This window comes from Bubalus bubalis, chromosome 16 (assembly GCF_019923935.1).
Source record: "Bubalus bubalis isolate 160015118507 breed Murrah chromosome 16, NDDB_SH_1, whole genome shotgun sequence".
NCBI lineage: Eukaryota > Metazoa > Chordata > Mammalia > Artiodactyla > Bovidae > Bubalus > Bubalus bubalis.
The window spans coordinates 60,992,003-61,012,129 of NC_059172.1; the positions used below are offsets into that span (position 1 = coordinate 60,992,003).

The 20,127-nt window shown below is 44.5% G+C and overlaps 1 protein-coding gene across 1 annotated transcript in view; it reads right to left on the minus strand.

Moving 5' to 3' along the window:
* The window catches only part of HTR3B (5-hydroxytryptamine receptor 3B), a 43,201-nt gene that overhangs the window by 4,070 nt on the left and 19,004 nt on the right, over positions 1 to 20,127 (minus strand). The window contains exons 3-7 of the mRNA XM_006060203.4: positions 14,829 to 14,873; positions 14,252 to 14,361; positions 11,721 to 11,890; positions 11,055 to 11,212; positions 46 to 256 (exon numbers count right to left, since the gene is read on the minus strand). Of these exons, the coding sequence (XP_006060265.3) occupies positions 46 to 256; positions 11,055 to 11,212; positions 11,721 to 11,890; positions 14,252 to 14,361; positions 14,829 to 14,873 (694 nt within the window). The remainder of the gene's footprint in view (positions 1 to 45; positions 257 to 11,054; positions 11,213 to 11,720; positions 11,891 to 14,251; positions 14,362 to 14,828; positions 14,874 to 20,127) is intronic.

Below are 20,127 nucleotides of genomic sequence, written 5' to 3' on the forward strand. Positions count from 1 at the left end.
AAGGAATAATTTTTTAAAAGGCCTGGTGACCCCAGGGCTGCTCACCAATCAGAGGGGTGCTCCCTGCACTCCTTGGCACCTCGTCAGACATGTTGACCCTGAAGACGGTGTAGCCCACCAGCACGCTGGTCTTGAACAGAATCCTGGCTTGGCAGGTGGGCGGGAGGTAGAAGCTGCCCAGGTCCACGAGCATCAGGAAGATGCTGGGGATAAGCAGGCTCACCACGTAGACCAGAGGGTGCCTGCGAATCACCACCTGGGCAGGGATAAGCAGTCTGTTGACAAGGGGGTCCAAGCCAATGGACTAGCCAAGAACACTGCCGCCCCAGCATTTTTACATAATATGAAAAGTCTACATAATTTATTTTTATTTTTTAAAAACTTATTTAGCTGTGTCGGGTCTTAGCTGCAGCACATGTGATCTTCATTACATCATGCGTGATCTTTCACTGTAGCGCACGAAGTCCCTAGTTGTGGTGTGTAGGTCAGTATTTGCAGCCCACTGGTTCCAGAGAGCACGGGTTCAGTAGTTGAGGCGCATGGGCTTAGTTGCTCCAAGGCACGTGGGATCTTAGTTCCTCCACCAGGGACTGAACCTGTGTCCCCTGCATTACAAGGCAGATTCTTGACCACTGGCCCATCAGGGAAGTCCCTCTATGTCATTTAGAAATAGGAGGTTATTTTGTGGTTTAGAAAATAGTAGGGGAATCCTTTAAGCTTTTCTGTATAACTAATATTGATAATATTATTCATAATTATAAGAAGAAGAAGCCACCATTTATTTAGCACCTGCTGTGTGCCAGGCACTGGACTAAGCGTTTCATATGATTTGTCTTCTTTAGTCCTCACAGTCGGAGAAGGCAACGGCACCCCACTCCAGTACTCTTGCCTGGAAAATCCCATGGATGGAGGAGCCTGGTAGGCTGCAGTCCATGGGGTTGCTGGGAGTCAGACACGACTGAGCGACTTCACTTTCACTTTTCACTTTCATGCATTGGAGAAAGAAATGGCACCCCACTCCAGTGTTCTTGCCTGGAGAATCCCAGGGATGGCGGGGCCTGGTGGGCTGCCGCCTATGGGGTCGCACAGAGTCAGACACGACTGAAGCGACTTAGCAGCAGCAGCACCAGCAGTCCTCACAGCAACGCTGGGGGCTCAGTATTATAACCTCCATTTTAACCAGGAGACAGAGGATCCTAGAGACTAAATGGCTGTCCAAATTCATATAGCTGGAGAGTGAGAAATTGTTTTAAAATCAGGTCTCACACCCAAAATCTTTCTTCTTAAACCACTTAGTTTGCAAAATCTTACACTGGTTTTGGTTTAGTCTCTTCTTTCTTGGAATGCACACACTTTAGTACCTGTGTGTGTGTGTGTCAGAGACTGGCTAGGAGCAAATAGCACAATGAAACTAGGAAAGCCGAGGCGGGCTTGACAAGAGGTGGGCGGGACATAAGGTGATCACAGGAGGAGAGCAATCCCCCAGGGACTGGGGCACTGGCTGAGCTGTTCCTACCTGTAGGCTTGAAGGGCCCAGGGCCAGCAATGTGGTTGAACCTGAGGGGACAGAAGGCTGGGGGACGTGTGGCGTCCTCTTAGGAGCCCGAACCGTGGGTGGAGGCTCCTTGGAGTGGGGAGAAATGGAAAGATAAACACCTCACTCGGTCTCTCCCTCCCTCCAACCTCTGGCCATTGCTCCCCCTGCCCGCTACTCCCAAACTGGACCAGGGCTCCCATCTCTGCAGGCCACAGTCCAGCCTCCAAGAGCAAAAGTAGCTGTGAAGTGGGGCAACTGCAGAGATCCACCAGGACCCATAGCATGGCTGGGCAGAGAGCTGGTCCAGTAGCCGGGAATTTTTTTTTTTTTTTGGCTGTGCTGGGTTTTTGTTGCTGCCCACAGGCTTTCTGTAGTTGTGGCGAGTGTGGGCTCCTCTCCAGTCGCGGTGTGCAGGCTTCTCATTGTGGTGGCTTCTCGTTGCAGAGCACAGGTTCTAGGGTGCGTGAGCTCCGTTAGTTGCAGCATGCGGGCTCTAGAGCGCAGGCTCAGTGGTTGTGGTGCAGGGGCTCAGTTGCCCTGCGGCATGTGGGATCTTCCTAGGCAAGGAAACAAACCTGCATCCCCTGCATTGGCAGGTGGATTCTTCACCACTGGGCCGTGAGAAAAGTCTTATAGCTGGGAATTTAAGTCTCATAAAATTACAGTGAGAGCCGCTGCCATTTTGTTATACCCAGCTTCTCTGGGATAGTCATAGTGTTAGTGTTAGTCGCTCAGTCGTGGCCGACTCTTTGCGACCCCATGGACTGCAGCCCACCAGGCTCCACTGTCCATGAGATTTTCCAGACAAGGATAACTGGAGTGGGTTGCCATTTCCTTCTCCAGGATGGTCGTAGGACGTGCCTATAATGAACACAAAATCTATTCTCATCCTTCCTGGAGAGAAACAGGATATGACAGGGCTACTTCCCCCATCAGACTATGGACCCTTTGAGGGTGAGAATAGTAATTTTTAATCCCTCATGGGGTCAAAAATAATGCCTATTTTATGACAGAGGATGGGATGGTTGGATGGCATCATCGACTCGATGGACATGAGTTTGAGCAAGCCCTGGGAGTTGGTGGTGGACAGGGAAGCCTGGCATGCTGCAGCCCATGGGGTCGCAAAGAGGCAGACACGACTGAGCGACTGTACTGAACTGATTAGTAGCTCAGTGGTAAAGAATCACCTGCCAATGCAGGAAACATGGGTTTGCTCCTGGATTCGGGAAGATCCCCTAAAGGAAATGGCAACCCAGTCCAGTATTCTTGGCTGGAGGACCCAATGGACAGAGGAGCCTGGCGGGCTATAGTCCATGGGGTCACAAAGAGTTGGACATGACTCCGGAACTGAAAACACACACACACACACACACACACACACATTCGGTAAATGTTCACTAAACAAATGAATGTTCTGGGCCCTGTGCTGCTAGATTTGAAGGGAAAAAAAAAAAAAACCAATGTCTGAAACCTCCCATTTCTCTGGTTCACCAAACAACTGAATGATTTCTGCATGTCAGAAAGTGGCCAGACCCTTTTTCACGTGGGATGTGATTTATTTAATACTCAGTGTGAGTTTGTTGGCAGGTAATATGGCATCCACTCTGTAGATTTTTGAAAATAAAGTTCAGCCCCGTAAGTAAGCTGAGTAAGTGGGATGTGCCCATGCACCTTCTGGTTCCAAGCTCTGCGCTCTTTCCCAGACAGCCTCCTCTCAGTTTGATCAGACCTCTGAGCTGAATTCAGGGTCTTCTTTCTCACCTCGGCCTCCCTGCCTGGAAAAGAATTGCATAGACGGAAGTCGGAGGAGAAGGTGGTGGGGGAGGAGCCTGGCTGGGTGAGATGAGATGTCACCTTGCTGGTGGGAGTCAGGGCTCCTCAGCCTTTGGGTCTGGAAGCATATCCTGACTCAGTGGAGCTCAGTAAACCAAGGCCATTTGGCCAATTGTAGTCTGACTGTGGTCTTCCGCATTGAACTTAATTGCCTGCAAACATCTAAACCAGAATGACACTCACTGTTTTGCCATCATTTGGTTAAAATACATTTTTACCAAAATGCAGTCAACAAGAAAAACCATGAACTGTCAAAACCCTGCATCTCTTTCCTTGCTTTGTCGTGCTGTGACAGGTGTGGCCGTGGTAGGTGAGTTGGGGAGAAGGGAGTTCAGGGCCAGAGTCCACACGACGTCTTGTGTTGTGGGCCCCACCTGGGCTATGGGGATGGGGGGGCGACCGAGTCTGCCGTCTCTGGAGGGTAAGAGCAAGAAGATCCCCTGAGACTTCATGGTGGACGTTACATAAAGGAGATGAAGAGAATAAGAATGCTACCCCAAAGAAAAGCACAAGCAGGCATGTTGGTTAAGCAGAGAGAGCCCAGACTTAGAGTCAAAGGAAGAGCAGAGGCCCTGAGCCCCTCCATTCCATGTGCTGGTTAAAGGGACTCTGGATGGTATCACACCTCTCCAAGCCTTGCTTTTCCCCCCGTTTTTAAAGAACAGTTTACTTTTGCCTCGCCAAGCATCTTGGGTACAATTGAGATCAGCTGCTGTACTCTTTAAATAAAGTTCCCACGTAAATAGCACATGCTGAGACGATTCCTCTCCACCCAGAGGCAGATGCTGAGAGTGAATAGAAATCTGGGCCAGAACCAAAGAGGAGCAGTGTGGCTCCTTAGGGTCCCTGGTTCCCAAGAAAGTGCAATTTCACCAAACCTCATGTTCCACAAGGTGTCAGGGCAGAGGCGTGGCAAGAACTGAGAGGCTGGGAGGCAGGCTGGCTTCATGCAGTCATAGGGAGTCCTGCACTTAGAAGGGCCCCATGCTTGGCTTGGTGTCATTTTGACGTTCTTAATAATTTTTAAGCAAGGGACCCTGCATTTCCACTTTGCATGAGGCCCCACATATTTATGTAGCCAGTCTCAATGTGAGGATATTCCTCACTGGATATCGAGAGTAGTTCCAAGTAGAGAGGAAACAGGTAGGTACAAGTGTAGACAATTAGCTTGGGCTGTGACATAAAGCAGAAAGTTCTCCAACTCAAAAAATTGTATAAGTTACAAGCTGACATAAAATCGTAAACTTAGACAGGCCTTCCAAAACCACTTCATCCATTCTTCTGCCTTTTAGCAAGGATGAGCCAGTTCTTAAGATGGATCAAACAGTACCTGTAGTTTTGCTTTTCTTCAAGAACAAAGGACCCACCTTTTTCTTTAGGATGATTTGGGGGCAATACTACCTATGGACTAGTCTACTTTTCTCTACAAGCCCAGTGCAGCCTAAAGAAACTCTAATTTTATCCTACAGTTTTGAGAAATGTCTTGTTCCCATGATCTCATTTGATTCTCAAAGCCCTTCACGCTCATGTTCAAGAAACATGAATTGAGCATGAACAGAGGTCAGGCACAATCCTAAATCCTAAATACTAGGGTTAGAACTGCTGACAGGACAGGTCCCTGCTCTTGCCCCCGACTCCTGACCCCACGTCTTATGGGATCAGGAACCAGATTCTGACAGTTAGATGTTTCACAGGTCTGCAGACAGAAGTTTGCCCCAGAATGGACCATACCCAGAGTCTATGCTTGATTTGATGATAACATTTGGGACTTTCTGAGTTTATATTTAGATGATATTTTCATCTTAGAGGGCTTCCCTGGTGGCTCAGACTGTAAAGAATCTGCATGCAATGCAGGAGACCCAGGCTTGATCCTTGGATCAGGAAGATCCCCAATAGGAGGGAATGGCTATCCACTCCAGTATTCGTGCCTGGAAAACCCCATAAACAGAGGAGCCTAGTGGGCTGCACTCCATGGGGTCACCAAGAGTCAGACATAACTGAGTGACTAACACTTTCACTACTTTTTGGTCTTAGAATCAGTACTGAAATGGGTTAAGATGTTTGGGGATGTTGGGATAGGGTGACTATATTCTGCACGTGGGACAGACATGAATTTGGGGGAGTCAGAAGATGGCAGACTCTACTGGGTTGAACGTTGCTGTTTATCACCAGTTCTGTCCAGCTCTTTTGTGACCCACATGGACTATAGCCCACCAGGCTCATCTGTCCATGGGATTTTCCAGGCAAGGATATTGGAATGGGTTGCCATTTTCTTCTCAAGGGGATCTTCCCAACCCAGGGAGGGAAACTGTCTCCTGCATTGGCAGGTGGATTCTTTACCACTGAGCCTCCTTGTAAGCTCCACTGGGTTGAATAATGCTCCCCAAAATTCATGTCCTTCTGGAAGCTCAGAATACAACCTTATTTGGAAATGAGATCATTGCAAATGAAGTGTCCCTGTAAGAAGAAGAGAAGAGACCTACAAAGGATAATACCTTTGTAGGCACGTGAAGATGGAGGCAGGCATTGGAGTGATACATCCTACAAGCCCAGGGAAGACAAGGTTGCTAGAAACCACCTAAAGTTAAGAGAGAAGCAAGAAGCAGACTGTCCCTCAGAGTGCCCAGAAGGACCCGACCCTGCGTACACTTTGATTACCGGCTTCTGACCTCCAGAACTATGAGAGAAGACAGTTCTATTGTCTTAAAGTGGTACTTTGTTATGGCAACCCGAAGAAACTAATCAGGTGGGGACTTCCCTGGTGGTCCAGGGGTTAAGAGGCCAGGCTCCCAATGCAGGGACCCAGGTTTGATCCCTGGTCAGGAAACTAGATCTGGCATGCTGTAACTAAAGGATCCTGCCTGCTGCAACTAAGACCCGGTACAGCCAAATAAATAAAATAAATAAATAATTAAAAAAAAAAACCGGATACAGGCGACTTGGCCAGTAACACACAGTGGGAAAATGCCACAAAATGGACTGGAACATACTGCTTCTCTTTAGCTGTGTGTCAGTCAAGTCCTGGTTCCACCAGTCACCTGTTAACCTTGGTTAAGTTGCTTAACTTCTCTGTACCCCAATTCAACCACCTGTAAAAATGTGGATATGTGGAGTCCCCATCTCGTAGAGATGTAAGGATTAAATACAGAAACTTTTAAAATGGTGCCTCATATAGACTCAATGCTTGGTTTTGTGGTCACTGTTATCATGCCTCCTTGGACAGATTTTGAGGCCCGTGATAGGAACCTAGAGTCTTGTTTTATCCATGCTGGTGTCCTCGGTGCTTAGCAATGAGCTTGGCACAGGATAAGAACTCAAAAGAGGTGCATCAAGTTGTATTAGAGTCTGCTAATAATGGTTCTTTTCGTTCCAATGGGTGAGAGAGTGGAGTGAGCCCAAAGTGGGGCTCCCCTCTTGAAGTCAGTCTTCTGGGGGCCACTTCTCTGCAGCTCATGTCAGAGGCAGTGACCCCCCGTATGCCAGGGGGATGGTACATCACCAGCTCGGCAAGACAGTGCTCTCTGCAGAACTGCCCCTACCTAGAGCCCATCATTTCTAATGGACTAAAGGAGCTGGTGCCTTTAAATTCCACAGAAAGGGAAGAAAAAGCACTTTAGTTTCAGTCCGTGTTCTCCATTAGACACCCTTCAGGTGTTAGCAATATTATGCCACAATTTCATTATCCATTAAAGCCAGGTAATAATAAGTACACAAAGGTATTTGGAGCCTATTGATGTTAATGAAAGAGATCAATCTAATTCAGAATGTGTGTGTGGAGAGCTCCTTGGAGATGGAATAGGCCCCAAGGTTAGCCTCTAATTGCCTCCTTGATGATAGACCCCACCAGTACTCAATTTTGCATGACCGTCTTTATGACATACTTGGAATTTTGACGGCCAGACTCACGCTTCATACAGAAGCCCATTTGCCTCCTCTCCCAAGCCCCTCCCAACATTCCCAATTCAGAAAGAACGGGAAAGTTGCTGCCATTTAAGTAAGATCCTTGTGCAAGAGTGAGAGCTTCTTGGATCTAGACCATGGGTCGAGTTGGTTTAGCAGAAAGTCCATGATTCACCCTGGAGGGTTTCTAGGGGTCCAAATTCTCTCTTTCTCTCTCCTCTCTGGAGTGACCTGTAGAGCTTGGAAGGATCTTCTATCAAGTTTATGAGCTGGATTCAATCGATATCTCAACAAAATTAATCTACTCTAATCTAGAAAGGAAAATTACATCTGAAAAATAGGATACATGAGGCATATTCCTTTCACAAATGCCCCTCTTCATTTTTCTAGGAGGCCCCTGTAGGTCTCCCAATTCCTGCTTGCATGAGCATTTACTCCGAGAGAAGATAGCTGGGGTCAGGCCTCACTATAGCTCCCACAACTGTCTGCCAGTTTGCATCCAATGCGTGTGTGCTAAGTCACTTCAGTTGTATCCAACTCTTTGCAACCCCATGAACTGTAGCTTGCAGAGTCCTATGTCCAAGAATACTGGAGTGGGTTGCCATGCCCTCCCCCAGGGGATCTTCCTGACTCAGGGACCAAACAGGCCTCTCTTATGTCTCCTGCATTGGCAGACGGCTTCTCTACCACTAGCACCACTTGGGAAGCCCTTGCACCCAATAAGAGTTCTCAAGTATCATTTCTACCTCCTCATACTTCTGCTGTCATTCTTTAGAAAACAAAAAAGAAACAAAACACTGCCAGACCTGGGCTTCCCTGGTGGCGCAGTGGTAAAGAATCCGCCTGCCAATGCAGGAGACACAGGTTTGATCCCCGGTCTGGGAAGATCCCACGTGCCACAGAGTAACAAAGCCCATTCATGACAACTATTGAAACTGTCCTCTGGAGCCCGTGAGCTGCAACTTCGGAAGCCCGAGCACCCTAGAGCCCGTGCTCCACAAGAGAAGCCACAGCAATGAGAAGCCCAAGCGCACACCAACCAGAGAGTAGCAGACACGCAGCAACGAAGATCCAGCACAGCCATAAATAAATAGATAAAATTACTTTTAAAAAAAGCACTGCCGTACAGAAATTGAATGTTCATCCTGTTTCTGGGAATCAGCGCCTCCAACAGTGTATTGAAGGAAGCCTCCCCTCCTGTGGCTGCTGGCTCGGGCACCAGGCTGCACACAAATGTGCCTCTGCTCTGGGCTCCCGGTGGAATGCAGCCTGACTCCAAGGTGTCAGCGGTGCTCTCAGATCAACAAGACATGTCCTGGAGCCACAGATAGATTGCACGTTAGCAGGAACCAACGGGCACCCGAAGCATTTGATTCAGTGTCAGCGGCAGCGTGTACATCAGGCCCAGGTGGAACATGTATTTAGATCTTTGTTCCTCCTTCTGCCGTATCTGTCCCCAACCCCGTGCTGGGCAGCCAGGATGGAGACACAGCAGGTGATTAGATTAAGAAGAAGCTGGACTTTTGCTGTCAGGACCCTGGTGAGTCCAACGTGGGCAGGAAACTGGGCTCTGAATTTTACATCATTGCCTAAAGGTTGTTGAAGGACACCAAGGTGACTTGACTGCTCAATTCAGAGTTGGATATCTGGCACGGAGTAAGAGAACATGAGCCATCATTGTGCATGTAGTGGGAACAGGGGAGTCGTGGAGGCTGAGAGAGGTCAAGGGGGTGAAGAACTGACCTGGAGAGTCACTCAGTCTACTTTGTCTTCCAGAGTTGCAGAACTGTTCCTGAGTTCGGCTCCCTGCCTCACCAAGCACGGTCTGTGACTCTTCTCAAGATTCTGCGCCCGAGGGCCAGGGTGGACGGCAACCCCGCTCCCCCCGCCCCCGCAAACAACCCACAGTAGCCCCCACGGCAACAGAACCCTGGGAAAAGCTCCCAGAGCAAGAAATCGGTTCACTGCCCTCTCTGGCTGCCCTCAGCAGAAACCCTGAATGGAGAAGAAGCATGGCATGGAAGACAGCAAAGAAACGCAGACCTGTTCCCTGTAATTCAGAGATGCCTCTCCTCCCTTTAACAATATTTTATGCCTGTGCTCATCATATTTAAAATGGAGCTAGGACACAGAAAAACTTGACCACCGTTGAGAAGACGATATTTAGGGTAGAGGGTGGTGTGTAGCTACAAACGGCGGCTACACTATGGAGAGAGGGGGAGCGAGTGTGTGTGCGCCCTCCCACACTCTGGCTTACCTGCCCCTTCTCCCGTCTTTGTTTTTCTCCTCCGTGCAGTGTAGGTAATGGTGTGTGCAGCCTTCTCCGGAGTGCTTGGTAGGTGACTGTGTTCCACCTTGCACGTGCTACTCCCTCACATTTCCCTTTAATGCTCTCCATTATTCGGGCTGCATTAATAATGTTTGCAGGCTGATATCTTTAAAATTAATGAGGTGTTTACTCTGAGCCAAGAAACTCATTGAAATTAAAAAAGCTTTCTTTTCCGCCCCCCCTCCCTTTCCCTCGGTAAAAAAGTGGACAAACAAGCCACAATGTAAGCTTTGCTAAAAAAACAAGTAGAAGAGGCAAGGACTCAAGCCCTACCGCAAGGAAGGCGTGAATTGGGATTAGGTGGTGCCCAGCATTATACATCAGTCAGGTTCAAATCACAGCTGTATTTAAGAGGCCTTGTTTTAACAAGTGCTTTACTAGAAAACTGCATACCACACCTTTTAACCAATGGAGGGTTTCTGTGCCCTCAATAATCGCTTATTTCACCACCACCATCCTTCTTAGCAGGTAATTATCCATTGTAACCATAGCACCTTAGTGTAGTCTAATTTTTCCCTTCTTGTTCAAAAGGTTTGTTTCTAGGAGAATTCAGCTGTGCTTAATCCTGACCTGTCTATAGTCTCTAGCTCTCAGTCAGATTACCTGGTCTGAAGGACCCTCCCACCCCCCAGCTACCACCACCACTAGCTGACTTTGTGCAGAAAAGCAGGGTTGAACACGAATGACAAGTCTACTGGCTGCAGAAACTTGCTGCAGACCACACGTCAGGATGGTTTGCCGGGAGGGAAGGGGGAACGGTGCCCCTGGACTGCAAAGCAGCAGGCTTCACTGTCCTGCTCCCCACTGCCTGCTCCAGGCACCTAGTGGACACACTTCCCCAGGAACAATGCAGCCAAAAGCATTCCTGGTGGCGCATCTGAGAAGTCTGGGTTCTTATCCGGTCCTTGCTGAGCAGTTGTACTTCTCAGATCTGGAAACCACCAGTGGTCTCTGAGGATCCTGCTGATGACAGGTTAGCTAATCCCTCAAGATACTTAAGTTAATAATATGATAATTTTATGCATTTGCATCTGGAATAATTAATAATTTACTTAATGTCACACAGGACATTCATATTGAAGAGACGTTTTTCTCCTAATTTTGGTTGCTGTGTGTGGGTTTCTTCTTTCTTTTTCCTTCTCAGTAGCAATTAGAAGTGAGAATGTTATATGTGCTGAAAGGTGTGAGGACTCCTGGCAGTGGCTGGTTCGGGGCTCTGTGTCTGAAAACCATCCTCTTTATGTTCATGTATGGAACCACTCCAGCAGGAGTCCAGGATCTATGGCTGAACCTCTGGTCTCAGATGCAAACAGATGTCTGCAGCCATCCGAATCAGCTGTGCTTAGGGGATATGAATGAGAAGATGCAGGAGAGCAGAGATTGCTCAGCCTGATAGGGAAGGTGAAAGACTGCAGAGAAATGGGCAATGGGGACAGGAAGAGGGGTGGAACCTACATTGAACTGAATCTGTGCAAAATCTCCAGCACTGTTCTGCAGGATACTGTAGGTTGAGGACACAGAAAGAAGTTCCCACTCACTGTCATTCAGAAATGCCTTTTGGTCATGTGTAATATCTTCTGTGCTTCTCAGGAAGGCCAGGTCTACATCTTCCACTGAAAATAACAGAAATAGTTGATTTCCCATAGAAACAGGCACCAAAGACAACCCACTTTTCTAATTCCCAATTAAAACCCTTCCTTTTAATTCTTGCTCCCATATGGACAGTCTTACTGAGATGGGGTTCAATATACCATTTTGAATTAGGGGTAATGATGAGGAACAAAAACTTACTGGTTGTGAAAAAAAAAAGCAGCTATGAACTAAGGGTTTGCACTCCATTGTCTATAGAATGAGAATTCTGTAATGTTCTCAATGGCAATGGAGGCCTAATATTGTGTTTTCAAATCAACAGCAGCAAAGGGCCCTATCTCTGGGCACAATACTCTGGTTAGTCTGAATTGCAGCAGGAGCCAAATAACTACAAGATTTTAGATTTATAAAAAGTCAGTTATGTGCAAAAATAAAATCAATTGAGGGACCACATAACATAATTTCACCTTTGTGTGCCCACCCAGCACAAGTGTGTTTGCCCACTAGCAGACTACACCTCTCATGACTTACCTGTGTGCAGAATGCTACTGAAGGTTAGGCTGCAATTCTGGACATCAAATGGAAAAGCATATGTCTCCAAATTGCATGCAGAGACCACCTGGATGGGCTTGGAGTGTTTAATGGTCCCAGATGAGTTCACATAGACATAGGGAAGGTCAGGTGATCTTTCAATGTCCACACTGTGAGAAACACAAGAGATCTTGTGGTTACAGAGTGAGCTTTCATCATTCTAATACATAAACAGAACTGATCATGAGATGGTTCAGTTCAGTGCAGTCGCTCAGTCGTGTCCGACTCTTTGCGACCCAATGAATCGCAGCATGCCAGGCCTCCCTGTCCATCACCAACTCCCGGAGATCACTCAAACTCACGTCCATTGAGTCAGTGATGCCATCCAGCCATCTCATCCTCTGTTGTCCCCTTCTCCTCCTGCTCCCAATCCCTCCCAGCATCAGAGTCTTTTCCAATGAGTCAGCTCTTCGCATGAGGTGGCCAAAGTACTAGAGTTTCAGCTTTAGCATCATTCCTTCCAATGAGCACCAAGGGCTGATCTCCTTTAGAATGGACTGGCTGGATCTCCTTGCAGTCCAAGGGACTCTCAAGAGTCTTCTCCAACACCACACTTCAAAAGCATCAATTCTTCGGCGCTCAGCTTTCTTCACAGTCCAACTCTCACATCCGTACATGACCATTGGATAAACCATAGCCTTGACTAGATGGACCTTTGTTGGCAAAGTAATGTCTCTGCTTTTCAATATGCTATCTAGGTTGGTCATAACTTTCCTTCCAAGGAGTAAGCGTCTTTTAATTTCATGGCTACAATCACCATCTGCAGTGATTTTGGAGCCCCCAAAAATAAAGTCTGACACTGTTTCCACTATTTCCCCATCTATTTCCCATGAAGTGGTGGGACCAGATGCCATGATCTTCGTTTTCTGAATGTTGAGCTTTAAGGCACCCTTTTCATTCTCCTCTTTCACTTTCATCAAGAGGCTTTTTAGTTCCTCTTCACTTTCTGCCATAAGGGTGTGGTGTCATCTGCGTATCTGAAGTTATTGATATTTCTCCTGGCAATCTTGATTCCAGCTTGTGCTTCTTCCAGCCCAGCCTTTCTCATGATGTACTCTGCATATAAGTAAAATAAGCAGGGTGACAGTATACAGCCTTGACGTACTCCTTTTCCTATTTGGAACCAGTCGTTGTTCCATGTCCAGTTCTAACTGTTGTTTCCTGATCTGCATATAGGTTTCTCAAGAGGCAGATCAGGTGGTCTGGTATTCCCATCTCTTTCAGAATTTCCCACAGTTTATTGTGATCCACACAATCAAAGGCTTTGGCATAGTCAATAAAGCAGAAATAGATGTTTTTCTGGAACTCTCTTGCTTTTTCCATGATCCAGCGGATGTTGGCAATTTGATCTCTGGTTCCTCTGCCTTTTCTAAAACCAGATTGAACATCTGGAAGTTCATGGTTCACATATTGCTGAAGCCTGGCTTGGAAAATTTTGAGCATTGCTTTACTAGTGTATGAGATGAGTGCAATTGTGCAGTAGTTTGAGCATTCTTTGGCATTGCCTTTCTTTGGGATTGGAATGAAAATTGACCTTTTCCAGTCCTGTGGCCACTGCTGAGTTTTCCAAATTTGCTGGCATATTGAGTGCAGCACTTTCACAGCATCATCTTCCAGGATTTGAAATAGCTCAACTGGAATTCCATCACCTCCACTAGCTTTGTTCGTAGTGATGCTTTCTAAGGCCCACTTGACTTCACATTTCAGGATGTCTGGCTCTAGGTGAGTGATCATACCATCATGATTATCTGGGTTGTGAAGATCTTTTTTGTACAGTTCTTCTGTGTATTCTTGCCACCTCTTTTTAATATCATCTGCTTCTGTTAGGTCCATACCATTTCTCCGGTATGGACCATATATCATCTGGTCTCCGGTAGTGACCATATATCATCCCAGACTAGCCCAGAAGTGCAAAGACTGAATCACATTGTCCATGAGACAGTCACCTGGCAAACGTGGGTTCAGCGATGACAGCCTCATGGGTCAACTCACTTGCTACTGTTAAAACATAGACATAATCCATGGGGAACATCAAGCATTAGCAATCAAATCTGTATCTTAAAGGGCTTCCCAGGTGGCGCTATTGGTAAAGAACCTGCTTGCCAATGCAGGAAATGGAAGAGATGCAGGTTCAATCTCCGGGTTGGGAAGATCCCCTGGAGGCGGGCATGGCAACCCACTCCAGTACTCTTGCATGGAGAATTCCATGGACAGAGGAGCCTGGTGGGCTACAGTCCATGGGATTGCAAAGAGTTGGACATGACTGAAGGGACTTAGCATGCACACACACACTGTATCTTAAATGATGTCAACTCACGGTTTTGATACTGCTAACCTGAATGCTCCCAACAATACAGCTCCTCTTCAAGTTGAGAGACAAAAAATAGTAACAATGTCTGAAAGGAAGCAGCAACTGGCTTGAGTATTCTAAGCAGTCTACACCCCACAGAAACACACCCCAACACACTTACTACTCATTTATGATGATATCAGGGGCCCAGATGGCACTTAGAGGTAGAGAGATCTCTCTAATCTCATCAAACATGCTGGAGTTCCAGGATAAAAACTCATCATCCCAAACCTGTAGCCAAAAAGAAAATGTCACAAAGAGGTAATGTCAGCCCCATCAAAGAACTGAAGAGGAATTTAGATGAGTAACTCAATTGATCAGCCTGTTGCTACTATCTGTTAGGGGAGAGGACTTCTCATCCAACTCCTAAAGATGTTTGCCCTAATCAGAAACAACAGCCATATATCTTACTCAGATTCTAATAAATCAGGTCTGCTGCAGATGTAAGGAAATTTAAAAGGAAAGATAGTATTTATTCCTGGGACTTCGCTGGCAATCCAGTGGTTAAGACTTAGAGCTTTCACTGCAGGGGGCATGAGTTTGATCCCTGGTCAGGGAACTAAGACCCCCACACACCACATGGTGCAGCCAAAAAAAGAAAAAAAAGGATAGTATCTATTCTTTCAAATAATTACATTTTTCAGCACATCAATTTCAGGAGTCCAGCATGCATAGAAGGAAAAAACATAATCATTTACCTCACGATACCATATGCTTGTCTTTAATTTTTGATTCTGTGTATCCTGCAAAGCAAAAATTAAATACACAGCAAATCTTAGAGAGTCAGTAAATCAAAGCCCAATTCAACAGTATGACAATTCAGAGGAAGAAAATTGCATCCAGGTAAATAATGCTGATTTTAAAAACATGACCTTGACTCTTTAAGATCTGAGTATTCCCAGTTATTTATTACATACACCTGTTGCTATAAGCTTTACTGTATTATCTATGACAAAATGATGCTTTAACTGCACTTGACATGTTAAATGATTTGCTAATCTCTTTCCTACTTTAATAGTTACTCTGCCATTAATCAGACTAAAAGATGATATATAGTCATAGCCAACTCTGGACTAAAAAGATGAGACCAAGCTCTTATCTGTAATTAAGATGTTATTCCTAATCTTTGAATGAGTATTATTAATATTTCAATTGCCATTGGCAGCCTTTCCTGTTGTTTCCTTATGTTTGGATTTCTCTGCTTATAAAACAGACTGAATGAGCTTAATCCAAGTGAGGTATATTTTTGATGATATAAATAGATGTGATTCTCCATTCTGCAATGAATCAGTGATTAAAAAAGCAAAGACCACCCCCCCAAACAAAAAAAAAATCCTCTTCATTAAATTTTTTTCATATTGAATCTAGTAAAAAAACAAAAACATGCTATAGTTACTATGTTCTTAGGGATTAAAAGGAATATTTCATACCACATTCAAACATTAACTCAAAATGGATCATAAACCTAAATGTAAGAGCTAAAACCACAAAACTCTTAGAACAAAACATAGGAGTAAATATTCATGACTTTGAATTAGGCAATAATTTCTTAGATAAGACACCATAAGCACAAGCAACAGAAGAAGAAGTAAATGGGACTTCATCAAAATTTAGAACTTTTGTGCTTTAAAGTCAAATGACAGGAAGTCGATGACAACCCACAGCGTGGGAGAAAATACTTGCAAATCACATAGCTAGTAAGAGGTTTGAACCTAGAATATATAAAGAACTCTTACAACTCAACAATAAAGATAAGCAACCAAAATTTAAAACGAGCATCAAAGAACATAATATAGTGAGAAGGAAACTCATGGAATGTGAGAAAATATTTGTGAATTATATAGCTGATAAAGGGTTATTATCCCAAATATTAAAGAACTTTTACAACTCAAAACCAAAATCCTTATTTAAGAATGGACAAAAGACTTGAACAGACATTTGTCCAAAGTAGATATTCAAATGCCAATAAACACAGGAAATTAGGCTCAGCATCATGGCCATAGACCAAACTGTGTTCTTCCAAAATTCATATGTGGCTGTATTGGGAGACAGGACTTTCAGGAGATAACGAAGGTAAAATGAGGTCACAAGGGTGGGCCCTCATCCAAGAGGCTTGGTGGCCTTAGAAAAAGAGGAAGAGAGAATGATCTCTTTCTCCTCCATATGAAGACACAGTAAGAAGGCAGCCATCTGCAAGCCAGAAAGACTACTTTTACTAGGAACCAAATTGGCCAGAACTTTGATCTTGAACTTCCCAGATTCCCAAACTGTGAGAAATAAATTTCTGTGGTTTCAGTCACCATGTCTATGATATTTGTTATGGCAGTCAGAGTCAGAGCTGGCTTATATAATCTCTAATCACTAGGGAAATACAAATCGAAACCCACAATGAAATACCATTTCACTCTCATTAGGATGGCTACTTTGTTTTTTAAGCAGAAAATAAGTGTTGGTGAGGATAATTGGAATTCTTGTGCACTATTGTTGGGAATGTAAAATGGTGCAGCTGCTATGGAAAACAGTGTGCCGTTCGTAAAAACTTAAAAATAGAACTACTACGTGGTCCAGCAATTCCACTCCTTGGCGTTTACCCAAAAGAACTGAAAACAAGAACTAGGTCAGATATTTGCACATCCGTGTTCACGGCAGCATTATTCACAGTTGCCAAGGGGTGGAAGCAACACAAGTGTCCATCAATGGAGGAATAAATGAACAAAATGTAGTACATACATACAATGTAATATTTACTCAAGAAAGGAAATTCTGACACATGCTACAATATGGAGGAAACTTGAAGACTTTATGCTGAGTCACAAAGTAAGCCAGTCACAGAAGGACAAGGTGATTCCACTATACACTAGGTACTTAAACCAGTCAAATTCAGAGAGACAGAAAGTAGAATGATGGAGTGTTTCCCAGGGGCTGGGAAATGGGGGGTTAGTGTTTAATGGGTATAGAGTTTCCGTTTCAGAAGATGAAGAGTTCTGGAGATGGACAGTGGTGATGATTGCACACCAACGAGCGTGTACTTAGTGCCATTGAATTGTACACTTAAAAAATGATTAAGATGGTAAATTTTATATTATGTGTATTTTACCACAACAAAAATAATAATTTAGGGACTTCTCTAGCAGTCTAGTGATTAAGACTCTGAACTTCCAAAGCAGGAGGTATGGGTTTGAATGAACAGGGAACGAAGATCCCACATGCTGTGTGGCCAAAAAATTTTTTCAAATGACTACTCAATGTTCTGTAATAACCTAAATGGGAAAAGCATCTGAAAAAGAATAGGTATGTATATGTATAACTGAATCATTTTGCTGTATACCTGAAACGAATACAATATTGTAAATCAACTATACTCCAATACAAATTTGAAAAAAAAAATGAGCAAAGGACTTGAATAGATATTTCTCCAAAAGAGATATACAAATGTGGCCAATTAGCACTTGAAAAGATGCTCAACGTCATTAGTTATTAGGGAAATGCAAATCAAAACCACAATGAGATACCACTCTACCCCATTAGGAGGAATAAAATTAAAATAACAAGTGTTAGGAAGAATGTTGAAAATTGGAGCCCTCATACATTGTTAGTGGGATTTTAAAGTTGTGCAGCCACTTTGCAAAATAGTATGGTAGTTCCTTAAAATGTCAAATATAGAGTTACCATATGACCTAGCAATTCCACTCCTAAGTGAATAATCAAGAGACTTGAAAGCAAGTCCACACACTCAAAAACACCTGTACAGAAAAAAAAAGCAAACCTGTACAGGAATGTTCACAGCAGTTAAAAAGTAAAAATAAGCCAATGCCCATCAACTGATGAATGGATAAACAAAATTAGTATATATCCATCCAATAGAATATTTTCCAGCACTAAAAAGTAATGAAATATGATATTTGCTACGATATAGATGAACCTTGAAGACATTACGCTAAATGAAAGAATTTGGTCACAAGAGGCCATTTATTGTAAGATACCATTTATATGAAATGTCTAGAATGGGCAGATCTATAGAGGTAAAAATTAGATTAGTGTTTGCCTAGGGCTGGTGGGGATGGGATGCAGGATGTGACTGCTAACGGTATGAAGGCTCTTTTTGAAGTGATAAAACGCTCTGAAGTTAGATAGTGGTGATGGTTGCACAACTCTGTGAATATACTAAAACCACTGAATTGTATACTTTAAATACATGAATTTCGTAGTTGGGTTATACATCAATAGAGCTGCCATTTAAAAAATATATGAATAGAGAAAAAGGAAACCATTTTTGAAAACATTTCCAGGGAATGTACAAGTAAGAAGGCTGATAGACTACAGATAAATCCATTTCTTCCCATGGGCTTCCCTGATAGCCCAGTTAGTAAAGAATCTGCCTGCAATGCAGGAGACCCCAGTTCGATTCCTGGGTCAGGTAGATCCCCTGGAGACGGGATAGGGTACACACTCCAGTATTCTTGGGCTTCCCTTGTGCTGGTAAAGAAGTCACCTGCAATGCAGGAGACCTGGGTTTGATCCCTGGGTCGGGAAGATCCCCTGGAGAAGGGAAAGGCTACCTACTCCAGTATTCTGGCATGGAGAATTCATGAACTGTATAGTCCATGGGGTGCCAAAGAGTTGGACACGACTGAGCAACTTTTTCACTTTCATAATCCATCATTAAAAGTTGCATCATTCAAAGAGAATAGAGATATAGAAAATCCAAGATGAAAATATGTAAAATAAAATGTGAAATGCTCCTCCTGCTGATTTTGGTTCAAAGGTATAGAGTCATTTAACTAACATTTGTACTTCTGTAGTATTAGGTATAATATCAATTTCAGTAAAACAGTGGAGCTGGGGAGTTATGGCATGAAAACAAATAACAGGTCCATTTTCTTTCCTAGAACAAGATACATTAAATTAATTATCCAGTGACTTATCCAACCACATCAAAGATATATGATGTTTGTGCATGGGGTCAAGACTACCACTGTCCTCAATCCAGGCTGGGTGGGGCTGCTGCTGCTGCTGCTAAGTCACTTCAGTCGTGTCCGACTCTGTGCGACCCCATGGACGGAAGCCCACCAGGCTCCCCGTCCCTGGGATTCTCCAGGCAAGAACACTGGAGTGGGTTGCCATTTCCTTCTCCAATGCATGAAAGTGAAAAGTGAAAGGGAAGTCGCTCAGTCATGTCCGACTTTTCGCGACCCCATGGACTGCAGCCCACCAGGCTCCTGCATCCATGGGATTTTCCAGGCAAAAGTACTGGAGTGGGGTGCCATCACCTTCTCCGCTCTTTGAAGGGGGTGCACCTGGAATTGTGCAATACTCAATACTATATAGGTGTGCACAGGGGGTGGCATAGTTTGAAAGAGAAACAATAAACTTTTAAAGTTCCCCTTCTACAATCAAGAAAGCAAGTTGTTATTGCATAAATATTTCTAGGTACTTTTAGAAAAAAAGGATGGTTCACAGATACAGTAACCCTGTTATAGTTGTTCAACAAAGGCTAGCCTGAGTGAACTTCCTCTACAGATTTTTATGAACTTCAAACAGGTACTTGGGAAAGGCAGGTTTAAAATGGTATACAGTTATCCCTCAGTATCCATGGGGGATTGGCTCCAGTGGTTCCAAAACCTTCTTGGTTACCACAATCTACAGATACTCAAGTTCCTTATGTGTAAAATGGAGAAGTATTTGCATATAACCTCCACACATTCTCCTGTATACTTTAAATCATCTCTGTGCTGTAATTACTTATTTGCTTTGTTTGTGTCTGACTCTTTGCGACCCGATGGGCTGTAGCTCACCAGGCTCCTCTGTCCATGAGACTCTGCAGGCAAGAATACTGGCATGGGTTGCCATGCCCTCCTCCAGGGGATCTTCCTGACCCAGGGATTGAACCCACATCTCTTGTGTCTCTTGCACTGGCAGATGGGTTCTTTACCACTAGCACCACCTGGGAAGCCCAAATCATCTCTACAATACTCATAATTACCCAATACAATATAA